Source organism: Pungitius pungitius, chromosome 4 (assembly GCF_949316345.1).
Source record: "Pungitius pungitius chromosome 4, fPunPun2.1, whole genome shotgun sequence".
NCBI lineage: Eukaryota > Metazoa > Chordata > Actinopteri > Perciformes > Gasterosteidae > Pungitius > Pungitius pungitius.
The window spans coordinates 23,722,216-23,741,416 of NC_084903.1; the positions used below are offsets into that span (position 1 = coordinate 23,722,216).

General features: G+C 49.7%; 1 protein-coding gene across 21 annotated transcripts; it reads left to right on the forward strand.

The window, feature by feature from the left end:
* The first annotated feature begins 590 nt into the window (after positions 1-590).
* Positions 591-18,917, forward strand: ppip5k1a (diphosphoinositol pentakisphosphate kinase 1a). 21 transcript variants are annotated; one of them, XM_037488775.2, is made up of 32 exons: positions 591-720; positions 2,433-2,898; positions 3,041-3,236; positions 3,352-3,442; positions 3,537-3,622; positions 4,056-4,210; positions 4,312-4,413; positions 4,596-4,757; positions 4,835-4,956; positions 5,067-5,168; positions 5,489-5,575; positions 5,655-5,730; positions 5,837-5,970; positions 6,413-6,498; positions 6,591-6,716; positions 6,818-6,939; positions 7,089-7,271; positions 7,673-7,814; positions 8,045-8,268; positions 8,349-8,476; positions 8,559-8,673; positions 8,760-8,867; positions 9,149-9,277; positions 9,366-9,506; positions 9,699-9,792; positions 10,888-11,013; positions 12,527-12,589; positions 14,967-15,026; positions 15,531-15,710; positions 16,837-16,974; positions 17,077-17,190; positions 17,511-18,917. In XM_037488775.2, exons 2-32 carry the CDS (start codon positions 2,755-2,757, stop codon positions 18,071-18,073), a joined length of 4,299 nt encoding a protein of 1,432 aa, XP_037344672.2. In that variant the 5' UTR covers positions 591-720; positions 2,433-2,754; the 3' UTR covers positions 18,074-18,917. The 21 variants fall into 21 exon arrangements, with proteins under 21 accessions (XP_037344672.2, XP_062417874.1, XP_062417875.1 ...); XM_062561890.1 differs by having other exon boundaries at positions 9,149-9,265; XM_037488784.2 differs by having other exon boundaries at positions 592-720; positions 5,861-5,970.
* The last annotated feature ends 284 nt before the right edge of the window (positions 18,918-19,201 follow it).

A 19,201-nucleotide genomic window follows, 5' to 3' on the forward strand; every position in this document is an offset into this window, starting at 1 on the left:
GGCAGTGTTTCCAGTGTTTGTAGGTCACCAGTACAGCGAATGTCACATCCTATTAGTTCAATCTCAGGTTACAATTAATAAAATTTGAAGGAAAAAAAAACATTTTTTAAATGGTTCAAGTGTTTTTATACCGCCATTACAAAAAAACAAAAAAGTAATAGGACATACCGTAACCTCATTACGAACAATGACAATATGGTTTTGAAATGCACAATATAATGAAAATAATAGAATCGTATAACATTATTAAACAAACTGACGAAACACCATCGTCACGGGGTTACAGTTGCGTGACGTATTTGGGGGGAAGTGATTTACTGTACAGGCTTATCAATGATCTCCTTCCTGTATCTTGTGACAGAGGAGCCATTTTGGGATGTTTCATTTATGGCAACAATTGATGGTTTTACGGTTTGGGGAATAAAAACCCTGAATTTGCAAAATAAATGTAAGTTATTCATTCATTTTGTACTAGAAATAATTATTGTCGGAGTTCCAAGTTTCTATTAGACACGCCCACATTATTTCTTTTGTTGTTGATTGGCTCACGTGGGTCACTCTTCGCAACGTTTTCCTCCTCTCCTATTGGTTATTCCAGATGTCCGTCACCAGTGCGTCAAACTGGGGGGAAAAAACAGAAGAAGATTGGTTTCACATGCAAACTGTCAAGAGCAAAAAGAAGCGAGCCAATGGAAGCGTCACGAGTTTTCATGCTACGCTGTGAGTGATTTTAACGTTACCCGCTGCTCACGAAAATATCACCGACATGCTTATCAGTGGGCGACATGTAATAAGCGCACAGACATTTTGGCATTTCGCTATAAAACGCGGGACAAAATGGCAGTGGGGGACTTGTTTACATTGCCGCGGCAGCAGTGAGCTAGCTGAATGCTAGCATTAGCTAGCGTGTGCTGAATGTGTTTTACACGCCTGATGGAATGAACGACAGCTAACGTTTTGCTAGCCACGCTGGGGAGGTCCAGATTCGCCATCACCATTTAAAGTTAAAATACGGCGGTTGACGTTTAAAAAAAAACGTTACGTCCTTTTTTTTAATTTAAATTTCCAGCCTCTGTTTTAAGTTCCAAGTCTCGCTGAACACGATCGACGAAACGGTAACAACCGTCGATCCGTGACGCCGGTTAACGTCGAAACGTCCCGACGCGACTCCTTAGCTCAGTTTCACCTGTCAGCGCCCTCAGGTGCAGACGTGATACCAGTGTTTTTATCCGGTTCATTAGGCCTGGAGTTAAAAAATTAAAACTTAAATTCGAAGTAGTGTAAATCAATGCAAATAGTTTTAATCCTGCAGGTCCAAAGTCTCTTTAGTGTCTCTTTAGTGAAGAGAGGCACTAAATACGATCTTAGTAATTAGTCAAGTTGATGACGGAATATGCATCTACTTATTTTCTAAATGAATCCTCGCCAAATGAAGTTCCTTATTCTCTTTCTAAAGTTAGTGTAAAACTGTACATGTTTTCACTTTCGGGATTGTAGGTCAAGTAAAACGGGGAGATTGAACAGGTCACTAGATTTGATCTAATTCGTACATAATGTCAGTTGCAACCATACTGGGATGTAAATGTATTTTAAATTAATTTGTATGTTCTTGGACACGGTGAGCTGTGAAAAGCAAAATTCTTCCTCAATAATCGGTGTCCACAGTTGACGAAAACAAGAAGAAAGGATCTATTGAGCACATCTGTGCCTCGTCACATGGCTTGATTTTATAAGAATTTACCAACCAGTGATGATGAAGTGAACCAGGCTACGGCCCCCATGCATGAGATATAAATATGTATCTCTAAAGAAAGCGATCCGGGCTCAGCGCCCTGCGGGGGGGTCCTGAGTCCGTCCCAGCAGGGAGTTCACTTTATTGTCATCTCAGCTTTTATCAAAGTCACAAATGCGTCTCAAGCAACATGCAGCTGTTCAATCATTTGTTCCTCGCCACACCAGCTGACTGTAGCAGGGGGTCACGGTGTTAACTGCACCCAGGGGTCGTCTACACGTCCCACCAAGTATAAAGAGGACATGACTTCAGCGTCCTCTGTGCTCAGCCCCGATCAGGCAAGTGTAATAAAAGAGATTAACTGTGACGCTCAAGCTCTGACACACTCATCCACTTAGGCAAGTTTATTTTGGATCAACTCTGTGGCAACATCGGGGTTAGAATAAGTGTCTGAATCTGGGCGCCAGGCAAAGGTGAAACATTTGTCTTTTCTTATTCCTTTTGCCTTAAATGCATGTAGCAGCCGGGGGTCTCGTGAGCTTTGAGCCACAGCTAAAAGCGTTTTAAATGCCTCACCTTTTTAAATAAATACGGCACGCCGCCGTCATGCGGTGCGTCCTGACACTGATCAGCAGCACGCCGCACGCACAGCGTGAGGTCAAATCCCCGCCGCTAACGGAATGTTTTGTGTCCCCTGAAGGAGCGTCCGTCTCGCGTCCCGATGGAGGACAGGCCTGTCACCAGATAAGATGTGAATCGCTCAAATGGAGGACGAGTGACACCAACAACGGCGTCATCACAGAGGACTGACCTTCACACAACCTGGTACCGCCCCATCCTGCCCCCCTGTGCCCCGCGCTCGCCTTCACCCCACCCCGGATTTGCCCCCCACCCCCGGCCCGGCCGGAGTGGACACGTCCCTCTGGCCTCGCGCCTTCCCCCATCCGCCGGCAGCCCGCTGCGGCGGCGCGTTGGAGTACGATGGCGCGGTGGGACGCTGAGGGCCGCCGCGGGGGACTGTGATGTCAGAGCCCGACAGCCCGGGCGAGAGCCGGCGTGGCGCTCCCAGATTCTTCGTGGGCTGCGAGGACGATGAAAGCGAGGCCCCGGACGAAAGCATGAGGACGGACATGGACCTGTACGAGGACGACGAAGACACCGACTCGGTGAGGCGTCAAACCATACCACCTGTTTGCCTAGAGGTGTCCCTCCTTCCCCACAAACCATCAGATGCTGTGCAGATCTTTAGTGAGCCGAGATGTAGAAACATTCGTTTAAATGTTGTCCGGCTCGCTTTCTCTCGTTCAGCCCCCGGAGCGACAGATCGTGGTGGGGATCTGCTGCATGATGAAGAAGTCCAAGTCCAAGCCAATGACCCAGATCCTGGAGAGGCTGTGCAAGTTTGAGTTCATCACCGTGGTCATCTTCCCCGAGGACGCCATCCTCAACGAGCCCGTGGACAAATGGCCTCTGTGTGACTGCCTCATCTCCTTCCACTCCAAGGGTAACACACACACACACACACACACACACACACACACACACAGATCCAATGAGTTGGTGTTTCACGTTGTCCATGAGCTCTGCTTATTGACGCCTCTCCTCTGCATGCACCCCAGGGTTCCCTCTGGATAAGGCCGTGAGCTACGCCAAACTGAGGAGCCCTCTGCTCCTCAACGACCTGAACATGCAGTACTACATCCAGGACCGGTACTCCCCACCGAGCGGCTACCGCGCCAGTTGTGCGTTGACGTTGGCGCGTGCCTTGTGGGTTGACGCGTTGTTTCTTTCGTCCGTTGAACAGGAGAGAGGTGTACCGCATCCTGCAGGAGGAAGGCATCGATCTACCGCGCTACACCGTGCTGAACCGGGACCCAGATAAACCAGACGGTCAGTAACACGCGCCGTAATCCTCTGCTTGTGTAAAAGTATCTCATTACAAGTGCGCCACACCTAAAGGGAATGATTCCTTCCCTTCACTATTTCCCCTTTAGCTTCGTGGTGGCTTCACGTTACCTTCAGGCTGACTACAGAAATCAGAGTATGTTGTTTTTGAAGAGAGCTTAGATAAAGGTTTCATCTCCCTTCAGAAATAAAGAAAATGTTTGTCGGACAGCAAAGTAAAAAGGGGAAATTATTCCAAATATAAATGTAAATGTTTTTCCATTCTAAAATACATCCACAGCAGAACATAGGTTCCTCCCGTGCTGGTCCACCAAACTCCATCTACTGTAGTGAAACACTTCCTAACACGGTGACCCTGCTGCGGCGCCGTGGCACGGACTGATCAGCTGTTCACCTCTGCTCCATCTCTGTGTCTCAGCGTGTAACCTGGTGGAGGGAGAGGACCACGTGGAGGTGAACGGGGAGATATTTCAGAAACCTTTCGTTGAGAAGCCCGTCTGCGCCGAGGACCACAACGTCTACATCTACTACCCCACCTCGGCTGGTGGTGGCAGCCAGCGGCTCTTCAGAAAGGTCCCCGCTCCGTCGCTGTGACACCATCGATGTATTTCTGCCGACTGTCCTTCAGCCTTTGAAGCTCGTCATTATGAATATGGGAATGTTTTGATCGGCAGATCGGCAGCCGCAGCAGCGTCTACTCCCCGGAGAGCAGCGTGAGGAAGACGGGCTCGTACATCTACGAGGAGTTCATGCCGACGGACGGCACCGACGTGAAGGTAGAGATGAAACAAAGTTCTCATCCGGCCAAAAATAATGACGTGTCATCAAATCCATCACGCAGTTAAAAGTATGAAATCCTCAGACGTGTTTATCTGACCGTCTGAACTAAGCCTTAGTGGCCGCGCTAAAAGGCTCGTTATACTGAAGAGGGCTGTTTCGGTGCCTCCTGTGACCTCAGGTCTACACCGTGGGGCCCGACTACGCCCACGCCGAGGCCCGGAAGTCGCCCGCTCTGGACGGGAAGGTGGAGCGGGACAGCGAAGGGAAGGAGGTCCGCTACCCGGTCATGCTCTCGGCCATGGAGAAGCTGGTGGCCCGTAAGGTCTGCATGGCCTTCAAGGTGAGGAGTTCAGGTCCTCGGCCCGCTCGTTCTCCTTCCCCTTCGCCCGCGATGCTGACTTTGTGTCCTCCCCGCAGCAAACCGTGTGCGGCTTCGACCTCCTCCGAGCCAACGGGCACTCGTACGTGTGCGACGTCAACGGGTTCAGCTTCGTGAAGAACTCGATGAAGTACTACGACGACTGTGCCAAGATCCTCGGGTACCACCTTGATTTCTTTTGTTTGGGGGTCGTTCCTCGTCCACCGGAAAGTTTTTCTTCCTCAGGTTCCTCGCTGTGGTTCAATCTGTGTCCCTTCATTGGCTCCCCAGGAACATCGTGATGCGTGAGCTTGCTCCTCAGTTTCAGATTCCCTGGTCCATCCCGACGGAGGCCGAGGACATCCCCATCGTTCCCACTACGTCAGGAACCATGTGAGTCACAGCCGTGGTCACTGCGTTTCAATCTGAGCAGAACTTAACACATTCGGATAAATAATAAGTGTTTGCCGTATCTTTACCGCTCTGCTCGAGACCTGTCAGTCACAGTTAGTCCCGCCCTAAAGCATCACCTGCTTTATGGTGTGTTTGACTCTAAATGACCATCATTCACTAAATAAACATCGTGCTGTATTGAAGAAGACTTGAAACTAGAGATTGAGACGGAAGTGTGGTCATTTTCTCGTAGCCTTTGGTCCTTCATATACTTATAATATATAATAATAATAATATGAATGATCCTTCTGTTGCTTCAGGATGGAGCTGCGATGCGTCATCGCTGTCATTCGACACGGAGACCGAACGCCTAAACAGAAGATGAAGATGGAAGTTCGAAACCCCATGTAGGTTATTTCTGATATTAATGAGCTTTTTTTATGGTTAAAAGATATTTGACCTGAAGTTTGTCTTTGATTAATCCAGGTTCTTTGATCTATTTGAAAAATACGGAGGATACAAAACAGGGAAATTAAAGCTGAAGAAGCCTAAACAACTGCAGGTAACAATGAGTCCGACAGAGACTTGTTTAAGTAGGTTTGAGCTTGTGATGCCTGACTGTGTGTGTGTGTGTGTGTCTGTGTGTGTGTGTGTTACATCTTTGACAGCTTGATACTCTGAACTCTCAACAGGAGGTGCTGGACATCACGCGACAGTTGTTAGCAGAACTGGGACAGCACACCGACTGTGAGATAGAAGAGAAGAAGTCCAAACTGGAGCAGCTGAAGACGGTTCTGGAGATGTGAGCGAACCCAGTCACTTTATCAACCAGCTAGTCGCTCCATTTCGTATTCATTAACGCCATTTCTAGGGGATTTTGGCAGAATTGTTATAAAGCCATGATGGACTGCAAAAAGGAGAAATTCCCATAAAACCACTGAGAGGAAACAGCTGAAGAATCCTCTTCATTGGCCTTCTTACAACAACCTGAAGGCTTGTTACCTGCGAGAAGGTTCCCTTTTTGTTCCTCTGATGAATCAGTCGGGATGTTAACTGGCAGATTCCTCATTTTCCTCACAGTTGTGGTCTGTGTGTGACAGTCATTGTATTTTAATGAGTTTTACTTTAATGACTTTACTTTCTACTCTATTAAACACAGCATAAGGCTTCTAATCTTCATTTCTAGTCAAAATAGATTTCATTTAGCTTTTTGTTGACTCCAGATTTTTCTTTTTTTCCAATAGGTACGGCCATTTCTCTGGGATCAACAGAAAAGTGCAACTAACCTACCTGCCCCATGGGCAGCCCAAGACCTCCAGCGAGGAGGAAGGTAGGAGAACACCAAAGGCTCTTATTTTGAAATCTCAGAAATGGTGTGTTCCGAACCAGCTGAAGCTGATGTTTGTGTCTTCCGTTTTTCAGACACGCGTAAGGAGGGTCCGTCTCTGCTGCTGGTGCTGAAGTGGGGGGGGGAGCTGACTCCTGCCGGCAGAGTCCAGGCGGAGGAGCTGGGGAGGGCCTTCCGCTGCATGTACCCCGGCGGTCAGGGTGAGGCGCGCTGTGGCGTTTATCTGTACACCGAAGTATCACATCACACAAGCAGCTTCAAGTTTAAAAAATACGGTCCGATTGTCTCTGGCCGTCTTCAGGAGACTACGCTGGATTTCCGGGCTGTGGGTTGCTACGGTTACACAGCACCTACAGACACGACCTGAAGATATACGCGTCTGACGAGGGTCGCGTGCAGATGACGGCCGCGGCTTTCGCCAAGGTGACAGAGAGACGTTTCTCTACTGTCGTCTTCATTCATGTGTCGCTGTGTGACAATTGATGGGAATCACAGTGTGTTTAACACGTCAGGCTCCTCGCTAATGAGTTATATGATGCACAGAGTAACTGTGTGTGTGTGTGTGCGTGCAGGGTCTGCTGGCTCTGGAGGGCGAGCTCACGCCCATCCTGGTGCAGATGGTGAAGAGCGCCAACATGAACGGGCTGCTGGACAACGACAGCGACTCGCTGAGCAGCTGCCAGCACCGCGTGAAGGCCCGCCTCCACGACATCCTGCAGAAGGACCGCGACTTCAGCGAGGACGACTTCGACAGGGTGACTCGTGATGGATAAACCGTAGTCACTGGGCTTATTTGAGCCTTCTGTAAATATACATGAAGGATGTGTAACAAGCTCCCCTGCCCAAACTGAAACATAATGTATCCTCACATCCCCACTTAAAGGGACAGTTGTGGTGTTTAGAAGTGTTCGTATGATTTGTTGTCCATCTCGTTGTTAAATTGAAAAATTCATGTGGCTTTGAAGGGAAAAAGAGACATTTACCGGCTTCAATTCCCCATCAGCAAGCAGCGAAAAAATTCCAAATACAGCGTTCACTTCAACTCGTATTGATGCCTTTTTGTGTCTAAAATACGTCCACAGCAGAACATGGGTTTACTCGTGGAATTGGATTTTTAATAAAACCTCTTTCTCTGCTTTTCTTCTTTTTGTGTCAGCTGGCTCCAACCGGCAGTGCCTCGCTGGTGAATTCGATGAAGATCGTTGAGAACCCGGTGGCCACGTGCGACGAGGTCTACGCCCTCATTCAGAGCCTCACCTCCCAGATCCGCAGAAGGATGGAGGACCCCAAGTCGGCCGGTGAGTGAGGAACCTTCTGCTGGCCTTTGAACGCTCTCAGAGCTTCAAGCGTTTCTCTCGTTTGGCCTCCAGCGTTTTGATTGCGATGTCGAGGTCTGATGCCCCAGAACGTGTTCTTTCTCTCAACATGGCCCCTATCACATGTAGATAGAAGCATCTTTGTGCACAGGTCTATGTGTTAATGTTTAATTCATTGTCCTCCGTGGTGGCGTGTGGCGACCCGCTCCCAGACCTGCAGCTGTACCACAGCGAGACCCTGGAGCTGATGCTGCAGCGCTGGTCCAAGCTGGAGAGAGACTTCCGCATGAAGAACGGCCGCTACGACATCAGCAAAATACCGGACATCTACGACTGCGTGAAGTATGACGTCATTCACAACGCCACGCTGGGCCTGGAGGACACGCTGGAGCTGTTCAGACTGTCCCGCGCTCTGGCCGACATCGTCATCCCACAGGTGAGGAGGAGGAGGAGGAGGAGGTTTTACCACCTTGGACGCTGTGCAACATTTGACACATACTTTGTGTTTGTTTGAAGGAGTATGGCATAAATAGAGTGGAGAAATTGGACATAGCATACGCCCACTGCCTCCCACTGGTCAGAAAGATCCAGCTGGACCTGCAGAGGACCCACGAGGACGAGTCCGTCAACAAGCTGCACCCGCTGTGAGTGCAGAGGCTTGGGTGGGGTTTGGGGGGGGTATGTTTGTTGGAGCAGCCAGTACAAAGGTGTCTTCTTCTTCTCCAGGTACTCTCGGGGAGTGATGTCTCCCGGGCGCCACGTCAGGACTCGTTTGTATTTCACCAGTGAGAGCCACGTCCACTCCCTGCTCAGCATATTCCGCTACGGAGGCCTGCTCGACGTAAGCACCAGCATCCACCCGACAGAAGCATGGAGGTTTCCTCAGAGGGGGGGGGTCTCAGCTGGAACTCTTTGTGTGTGTGACAGGACGAGAAGGACCAGCAGTGGAAGCGTGCCATGGATTACCTCAGCGCTGTCTCTGAGCTCAACTACATGACTCAGATCGTCATCATGCTGTACGAGGACAACAACAAGGTGTGTGTGTGTGTGTGTGTGTGTGTGTGTGTGTGTGTGTGTGTGTGTGTGTGTGTGTGTGTGTGTGTGTGTGTGTGTGTGTGTGTGTGTGTGTGGAAAAAACAAACATACACATCATGATAGCGTTATTGTCAATATACGTATTTTTTACTGAGTATAGTATGAACGCACCATGTGAGTCCATTAGGAGTTCAGCATATAACCAGAAGTATCAGAATGACGTCCCTGTGTACTTCTGAACCCTCCCCCGCCCCCCCCCCCCCCCCCCCCCCCCTCTAAAGGACATCTCCTCCGAGGAGCGCTTCCACGTGGAGCTCCACTTCAGCCCCGGGGTCAAAGGCGTGGAGGAGGAGGAGAACGCGCCGACCGGCTTCGGCTTCAGGCCGGCTTCTGCAGAGGTAGAGCGGCAGGTAGAATCCCATCCCAGTGATCTCACCGCGCCTTCGTCCCGCAGCATACGAATTCTCCCACCCCCCCCCCCCCCATCTGCCCCTACAGAACGGACAGAAACAGACCGATCCCGGCAGCTTGGAGGACCTCTCTCAAGACGAGACGGACCGCGCCGTTCCGCTGTCCGAGCCGATCGCCATCCAGAGGAGGTCCCCGCTCATCCGCAATCACAAGACGGGCTCCATGGAGGTGATGCAGACCAACGCGCCTCGTCTTAAGAAGAGCTGCTGCTGCTTCCTCTGGGGTTTCTCCTCATGTCCCAGGGCATATTTTATTCTGCAAGCTAGCAGCTAGCTAGCGGAAACTTGTTACAGCTGTCTGAAGTGTGTGTGTGTGTGTGTGTGTATGTGTGTGTGTGTGTGTGTGCTGTTTTCCCACCAGGTTCTGTCGGAGACGTCGTCCTCTAAAGTCGGCAGCTACCGCCTCTTCTCGTTGTGCTCGCGTCAATCGCCGGAGATGAAACAAAGTGGATTGGGTACGTGTCATCATGCTACGTTAGCATTGCCTTTGCTCTGGTCCAATTACATTACTTGCTGTCAGCTGTTAAGCAATGCACAAGAGAAGGAAGGATGTGACACGACTAAGCTAAAAGCCTAAACTGCTGAAACATGTCTGAGAGCCTTTACACCTTTTCCTCTTATGGAAGAAAACTGGTCTCCAAATAAAAGGTCCTGACCTCTGGTGGATACCATTCCTACCTGTTTTTTAGGATCAGTGTTCCAGTTTTTAAACCACGCTTTGAAGGGCTGAGATCATCATCCTTCTGTAATAACTTTGACTTTTGTTGTGATTGTGTTCGTCTTCGCATCAAGAAACTTGCTGTGAATTCATTTTTTCGCTCCATTCATGTGAAATAAATGCGACGCAAGTCACCAGAAACGTGCCCTCAGATCATCAGCCGCTCCGCAGGCCGCTGTTTGGTGACTTTTCAGAAAGACGTGGGGCGGTTTGATCCTTCGCTGCAGTCGGAGCTGTCTTAAAAACATCAGAGATGCACGTCACCTTTAGCTGTCGGCCTCTCGGAATTAAAGAGCTCGTGGCGATCCTCCGATCCCTCCGTGTCGCTTTTTCTTCAGTTTCTCTCTTTCCCCACTTCTACTCTTCTGCGCCTTATGTTGGGAGGCAATTAGTCTAGAAAAGCCCTCAATACTCTCTCATTGTCCCAGAAGTGACCACCGACGTTCTCTTCTTCATTTGAATGTATTTTGATGTTTCTGACATAATAAGATGGCATAATAATAAAGTAGACAATTATCTTCAGATATTGTAACTGAAATGTGAAAAAAATTGAAATACTAATTAAGTAAAACCAAAATTAAATGGGCCCCTTTGCTCTGGTAACAAAAATGGCCATTTACAACGAGCCTTAAAATACAATGATTATGGCGTTCATGTCTATCCATTGTATTGGAAGAATAGAAAGATGCCATTTTGACACCAGACATTAAACAGATGTGTACAGAGGTGCTGTTTTCCTGTTTCCCTCTTTCTCTGGATAGTTGTTTGAGTAACGGCATGATTATGTAGTGATGACTAACACCCCCCCCCCCCCCCCCCCCCCCCCTCGCAGGCTCTCAGTGTGCCGGGCTCTTCAGCACCACTGTCCTAGGGGGGTCCTCTAGCGCCCCTAACCTGCAGGACTACGCACGCGCACATCGCAAAAAATTCTCCAGCGGCAGTTTGTCCTACAAAGACGGTACGTGATCCTCCTCACTGAGACGTCAGAGAGCTGCACAGGGCCACGGCAGATCAGAGCCCCCCCCCCCCCCCCGTCCACCTAGCCGCCACGTAGCCTAGCTTCACAGCCCGAGGGGGTTCTTTGACAAATATATATATATATATATATATATATAACAAGTAGTGATTGCAGCAGCTAGTGTACGAGCAGATCTGGACTGGACGTGTATCATGTATGCAAACACATGTGTTTCATAGTTTTAGTTGACTCTCCTTAGGCTCCATATTCATTCTTGCCACCAAAACCACAGTATTTCCCCCCCCCCCATCTTCTGTTTCATTTGTTAGTCCCCACACCCCTTTGAGACGGACTGGTGTGTTTGTGTACACGCGGGGCAGGAGAATAGCACGCGGCGTCGTGGTGCGCTTGGTTCGCGGGGTCGAGTGTAGCGGAGTCAGGTGGTCTTTGGTGTCTTTGCCAGCTGGTCAGCAGGTTGGAAGGGGACGAGTCCAAAGTTCTGTCTCTTTCTTGGTCACCGCGTGTGTTACGCAGCTGCCCCCCCCCCCTCCGGTGTGCTGTGTGTGTTCCGTGCATGTTCCCTGGCTGCCCTGACTTCCTGTTCCAGCGGTTGTAGATGCAATGTACAACCGGGTCGGTTTCACAGCCAGCTGGAGGGGCTCGTGGTCCTCACTCACCACATGAACATGAACACTGGTGTTCCACAGATGTAGTCAGATGTTTCAGATGAAATACGCCTCGTGTAAACGTTGTATCTCGTGCATATTTAGATTTAGGGCTCGATAAAGATGTGCAGGTATTAAGTCGTGGTTTTAGGAGCTGTCTTTGCACTCGGCCTCCTTCCTGTTTCCCAGCTGCTTTGTGTGCTGAACACAAAGCATCTGGACCACAGTGAGCAGATCGTCACACGCCTTAAAGCGTTATGAAGGGCTTTGATATCAACACGTCTTTGGATAGACGCACATATGGCGCCGAGGAGAAACGGGACAAACTGTGTGTACATTTGTGTATTTGACTCTGAGGCAACGTTTTCCATTCTCATCCACATCCCATTTGTCCTCTGAATGAACATCTGCACCGCGTGCGAATGTCGACCGATGCATTGTGTCTCGTCCGGAAGACGTCCTCGCGGAATCTAACGCAGACGCGTGATTTGCTGTTGAGCGGCGACTAGGCGTCCCGGTGATGTCTCGAGTTGTCCTGGCGCCGCTTTAGAATCGCTGGGGGGGGCGGGGCTTGTTTCTGGCGGTTGTCGGTGTGACCTCCCATCACCTCCTCAGTTTAAACATCTCATCTCACTGAGTCACCGGAAAGATGTTCCATCCAACATCTTGAAAGCATCCACTCTTCTTCTTCTTCTTCTTCTTTGAACTCGTCTAAAGGGGCCGGCTGCTCCCTTTTTTTCCACATTAGAGAAGAACAGGGAAATGAGTTTAAAACATGATTTATTCAAGTAGCTGTGGCTCCCAGTAACACTAGTGATTTTTTTATTTTATTTTTTTTATTTCCTCAGAGTTGTTGTCTATGCCGGCAGTAAAGCGATTTTCTGTGTCGTTTGCACAGTACCCGACTAATGGTACGTCTGCTTCTTTCAAGTATTTCTCCTCTTCACCTCCCTTTTGTCTTGCATGTCTTCAAACTTGTTTCTTGACCTTGGGTTATTTTTAATTTAAAATTTTTCCACATGGCCCTCCAGCATTCCAGGTTTCCGTAATTTATTTTTTTCATTTTATTTATTTATTTTTTACCCATAATGCTTTCTTTTCTAACACTACCTGACATTCTCTTTCTTACCAGGGTTCCCACTAGTCATTCAATCAGTGAAATACTAGGTCAGAAGATGGGAATGTCAGCAGATGTTTGCAAAGGCCTCATGGAAGATTTAAAGGTTCTCTTCGTGAGGCCTTTACACATTGGACGGCTTTTTAAAATTATTATTTTGAATGTCAGTTTTATTTCTCAGGAGTACTTTCACACAGAACGTGAATATTATGTGGCGTCAGAACCATGGTGCAAAGCTTTATTCCTCCCGGCTCTTTCGGTTCTTACCCTTCACAATAAAAGCCCTAGTTAACCTCAAGTCAGGCAACAGAAGGTCATTTTCTCAGGTGGTTATTTAGTCACAAAGCCTGTAGACTTCACTTCTCCCCTTTTGGATGACTGAGTCACCCTAAAGCGCCTTTAAGTAGCTTAAAGCAAAGTTCTTCTATCATCTGGTCCAGTTAACCCTCAGATGACAGAGCAGTAATGAAGACCAGTGAGTAGTGAAGGAGTCTTTAGCACCAAATATCTAGCAGAGCACCTTCTTCCAAGGTGCATACCACTACTACACAATACTACACACTACTACACAATACTACACAATACTACACACTACTACACACTACTACACACTACTACACAATACTACACAATACTACACACAACTACACTTCTACTACACTTCTACTACACACTACTACACACTACTACACAATACTACACAATACTACACAATACTACACACTACTACACTTCTACTACACTTCTACTACACACTACTACACACTACTACACACTACTACACACTACTACACAATACTACACACTACTACACTTCTACTACACTTCTACTACACACTACTACACTTCTACTACACACTACTACACACTACTACTACACACTACTACTACACACTACTACACTTCTACTACACACTACTACACAATACTACACAATACTACACTTCTACTACACAATACTACACAATACTACACACAACTACACACTTCTACTACACACTACTACACACTTCTACTACACACTACTACACACTACTACTACACACTACTTTATCCATCGACCAGAAGCTTTGTTTCTTCTTCTTCTGTTTCAAGTCACACCAGATGTAAACCATCTTAAGTGGCTTTGTGAAGGTCAAAGTGCATTTAGTTTCTTCTTCTTGGATGCGTCACCACTCTGAGGTTCGTGGACGTGGAAGAGACAAAGGAGCTTGAGAAGGGAAGCAGACTTTTAGGTCCTAATGCTTCTCAGGCTCTCTGTCAACAACAACAAATTGGAATTAAAAAAACAAGTCGGTTATACTTAAAACATCGAGCGACCAGTTGTCTCGAGCCGTAACCATGGCGACGTGCCCTGAGCCAGAGGGTGGGAACCCTGTTTAACATCCTCCATCCGACCCGTCGACGGAGCTCCGTCCCCCGGTGCTTCACTCGGTGTTCTTTGTTTGCAGATGTGTGTGCATGTCCTCGGTACCCCCCCCCCATGAAGCCCCTCCTCTGTCCCTCCTCTGTCCCTCATCTTACACAGAGGACGCGTCCCCCCCCTCGTTCATCCGTCTTCTTTCAGCCACGAGCGCACATCTGCTTTTCAGTGTCCCCACTGCTCGTCTCTGCTCGTCCACTATGTCCCAAAAAAGGGGCAAAAATACAGTAGATTTATACTATTAAGTTTCTCTCATTTACAGGCTGTACCGAATTACATTTTCTAAACGTCATCACTGAAAATAAAAGAGAGGATTCCTAAATATTCAATTCTGTAGATTGTTTGTGAGAGAAAAGATAAAACGCATCGGTACGTCCATCCGTGTCTCACTAAACCTTCATTCATATTAATATGCAAAGCATGAACTTAAGTACGTTTAGAAATAGCAAAGCTGCATAAAAGCTTCATCTTATTTCGATGTGCTGATGGGAAAAGGTTCTCTTCCTGTTTGCATCGTATCTTTTTGGAACTTTTTGGTCTCGATCCTCAGAGGAAGCCGCTGCTTTACGTGGTTGTCGGGCGGCGCTTAGCGGCGGCTCCTCCCCCCCCCCCCCCCCGCTTCTTGGGTTGAATGGAGTTTGTCTGTTTGGGTGAAGCGTTCCACCCCCCCCCACACACACACAAACGACCACTTCCTGACAACGCGTAGCTTAGCATGCTCTCCTCTCACACGTCTCATTCACCACAGGAACACAAGACGACTCCTCCACCACAGCAGTGGCTCCACCTGTCTGGTGCACTGCAAAAGGTACGAGGCCCCCCCCGCCCCCCCCCCCCCCCCCCCCCGTTTTGTGTTGCCTCCAAATGTCCGGCTGCAGCTTTGAGTCAAAGATGGCGTCTGGGTGTCGGTTGCCGTGGAGACGAGATGTAGAGGCTGACGGTTGGTGTTGCTCCTCCCGTGGACTCATTGACGGGGTTGTTTTTAAACAAAGAGGTGGAGGTGCTACGGAGGAGCAACGTGCTTCTGTCCTTTGTCCCGAGCTGCTGGGTGATTTTCTTCTTCTTCTTCTTTTTTTTTTGTTTTGTTTTTGTTTGCAGTGGCGGTTAAAGTTTCTTTTGAAGCCCTTCTGCTTCTCGGTGTGATGTGAGGCCACGTTGAACTGTTGGCTGCCTCCTTCACGCACACAAGCTACACCCCCCCCCCCTTCTTCCCCCTCGCCTTTGTAATGTACTTGGGTCCCTCGCTTGTCCCCTATGGTTTCATGCCTTTTGTCCTGCTCCTCCTCCTCCTCCTCCTCCTCTCCTTCCTCAGAGCCCCCGGATGAGCGCCGTGTGGCCCAGTTGTTGAGGCCTTTCTCCACGGACCTCAGCCTGGGCCGCCACCTCTCTCTGGACGGGGCGCTGGCCCACCACCTCCACCAGTGCTCCTACCACCTCCGCCTCTTCCGAAACTGGCTCGTCTCCGGCCAAGACCCCCTAGAGTACCTCCACGGTTAGCCCCTGCCCCCCCCACCCCCCTCCCCCCCTTCCCCCGGCTTCACGCCCTGTGGAAGCAGCGCTTCGTTGGGGCTGCGTGCTTTGATGTTCCTGCATGCTGCCTGTTTCTGTGCTCATGCACATTTCAAGCCGAGTGGTGTGAGCTGTTTTATTTTTTCTTCCCCTCTGGGGGGGCCGGTACCTTTACCCACTACGTATTTTCCTCAATCCATACAAGTCCTATTATTTTCTCACTGTGGGGCAAAAACCCCCAAATGCTTTCATTTTTAGTAGAGAAAAGGTGTGAAATGATCCGATTGGACAAAGACAAATATCCGCTGAACAAGGGTTGAGTTCTTTAGGATGTTATTCAACTTGGATGTTGTCTTCTAAACAGATTCTAATGTTAAAAAGGGCTCATAGGAGCCTTCTGGTGAACAGGCTGATCAGATTTCTAACAAGCCTTAGTTAACTTATTCATCCACACATTGCAGCCAGCTCCCCCTCCCGACATTAACCAGCACGTGAGTCGCTGCCCCCCCCCCCGTCCCCCCCTCCCCTCAGGTTGGTGTTTTTTGGTCTGGTGGAGGCGAGCCGCGTGGTGTTTGACTCCTTGTGTTGGCGACCCGGTTGTGAACTAACAGCGGACGAGCCGCCGCCAACGCCGCGTCGGACCCGAGCTGCAGACTCTAACCGCCGTGCGCTGCCACACACACACACACACACACACACACACACACACAGGCGTGGTGGCGTGCACCTGCTTGCTTTGTGCAGACGCAGCGAGGCCTCTTGACGATTCGTAGACTTGTTGCCGTGTGATTTGGTGTCTTGGCGTCCAGCATGTTTTTTTTGTAATTGTTTTTATTGTTTTTGCAACTTGCCTGCGTGGAAATGAACCGTAGCAGCTGGCAGGAGTCTATCGGGGGTTGACGCCCCCCCCACCAACCCCCCCCCCCCCCCCCCCCCCCGTCTCAGTAGAGGGAGCCGGACTTTAGAAGCACAGCGTTGAGGTGTCGTGTGTCTGGGTGTCACTGCAGCGGTTCTGATTGCCCCGGTCTAACCGAGGCCTGATGCTGCCCGTGGGCGTCGTTTCTCCCCCCCCATTCCCCCCTCCCCCCTCCCCCCTCCCCCACCCGCAGGCTTCGAAGGCTGCTCCATGGTGCCCTCCATCTATCCTCTGGAGACGCTGCACAACTCGCTGTCGCTGAAGCAGGTCAACGAGTTCCTGACCGGCGTGTGCGAGAGCGCAGGAGACCCCAACACCAGGACCACCAGAGGTGAGGGACCCGAGGGGGGGGCCGCCGCCGCCGCTGCTCAGCGCGTGAATCCCAACAGCGTGCAGTCTGACCCGGGGGGTCCTTTCTACTTCCTCCCCGCAGCGCTGTCGGCCATGTTTGACGCACACAACCAGCCGTCGGTGGACTCCTACACGCCTCAGAAGGTCCTCTCGTCCTCCATCACGCTGCGGTCGCGCTCCGACAGACCCCCTTGGTGTGAGTGTCACACTTTACATTTCATTTACTAATCAAGATTTCTAAATGTTGTTTTTGTGTTTTAATAGATAGATAGATAGAAGTTAATTTAACTCATTTTTATTCTGCTTAGAGTCCTCTAATATCTCATTTGTGTTCACGTTAAACCATTGTTACAAACAACGAGATTCCTTCATGGTTTCTACACATAAATGACATTTTACGAGATTACATTTGAACACATCGTGGCGTTGCAACTGAGCAGAAACACTCATTTTCACGGAGCAGAGCCTGAACGCATCACGAGTCCGTGTTTCTCTGGCGTGTTGCTGTCCCCGCAGACAGCAGCGGGCCGTCCAGCACCGTGTCCAGCGCCGGGCCGTCCTCCCCCACCGCCGACACCTCGCCGCGCTTCAGCTTCAGCGACAAGACCTCCCTCACCCCCCAGAGCAGCGAGGAGACTCACTCCTCTCAGAACGCCTCGGCCCAGCCGCCGCCGGGCCTCAACCCGCCGGCTCCAGAGGTCCCCCTGGCGGAGGGCGGCGGCGGCGGCAAGCTCCGCCCCGTTGGCGCCGACAGCACGCAGGAGGGCCCGGAGGCGGCGGCGGCGGCAGCCTCAGGCGGCGACGCCCCGGAGGCCGGGTCCAGGCCGCCGTGCGGCGCGCTGGCCGAGCTCTCCCTGGCCCGGCTGGAGGGCTACTCGCTGCCCGGCGCGCTGCCCGTGCTGCTGGAGCTCAGGGAGAGCAGCAGCGAGGCGGGTTCCAGCTCTCAGACGCCGCAGTCCCCCGACGGGCCCGACGAGTTCTTCGACACGCAGGAGTCCATGGAGCTGTGGATGGACGGCGCCGAGGGCCTCCCTCGCCCAGGGACGCCGCTGGAGGCCACGAGCGGGCCGGAGCCGTAGGGGGGTGGAGGGGGGGGGAGGAAAGAGCCCCGGTTACATCGTCGAGGACCCAGCGGGTCAGCTGATCCTCTCCTCCCTGTTGGACATTCATAAGACAAGATCGTTGCCTTTCACCACACCTCTGGTTCTGGTTCCGCTGGTTCTGGTTCTGCTGGTTCAGTCCGTTGGGCTCCAGGGAGCCGCGTGTTCTGTCACTGTAGCACACGCCCTTTTCTTGAAGCTGCGTTAATGACGTGTGGTTTTCGGGCCACTAGGGGGCAGAAAGGCCCCCCAGCTGTTAGTCTGATCCAAGGGGCAAACGGGGCTTGTTACATTTCATGTGTTTAATTGATCAAAAGATATTGATCAATGGACCTTTTCTTCAGACTCTTACTTTGGAAAGCTGCAGGAGGAGCTTTGTTACAGGATGCGGTGACTCGTGGACACATGAAATATGAAAATATATCCGTGTTTTTTCTCCCTGGTTTGGTTCCTGTGTTTGTGATTTCAAAACAAAAGTCTTCATTGCTGCCAGTGTTCAAAGTCCTTCAGCCTCAGTGAAGATTTGTTGTAATCAGTCAGTTGATGGAGAGAGAAACAAATATTTATTTTGAAATTACATCTTTAAAAATATAATCTTAAAGTCTGGTATTTTTTATACCCACATCAGATATTTAATTGCAACAAAACTATTGTGTATTTTTTGTAAAATCCCCTCACAATGTGTGAAAACACCTCATACTAAATGTGCTTTTATTGTGGTAAGCGGTTATGTAGCAGGTGTCTGTCCTCATTATCAAGCTGCTTGTTTTTTGTTGCTTCAGGTCAATTTGCTCAAATTATTAAAGAAATTTGTAAAACATTTGCTCAGTTTTAGTTTGATTTGTTTATGTTTTGAGAGTCTGACACAAACTGTTTCAGGTCTGTTCTTTTAATAAATGGACTAATAACAGAACTTGTGACAATGTTACAAAATACAACTATTGGAATGTACATTCTATGTGTGTCTTTAGTGGTTTGTTTTGTCCTCTAAAATAAATAAAATAATCAAGTATATGAACAAAGAAAATTTCGTTTAACCAGATGAAGCGAAAATGACTTTTCGGTCCTCAGACTCACTTTTGAGCCGCAGAAGAAAAGGAATGTTAA

Coding starts and splice junctions, on each gene's coding strand:
- ppip5k1a (XM_037488775.2), top strand. CDS start 2,755: ATGTCAGAGCCCGACAGCCCGGGCGAGAGCCGGCGTGGCGCTCCCAGA. Junction 7,815..8,044: donor GGAGGACCCCAAGTCGGCCG/GTGAGTGAGGAA, acceptor ACCCGCTCCCAG/ACCTGCAGCTGTACCACAGC. Junction 11,014..12,526: donor CAGTTTGTCCTACAAAGACG/GTACGTGATCCT, acceptor TTATTTCCTCAG/AGTTGTTGTCTATGCCGGCA.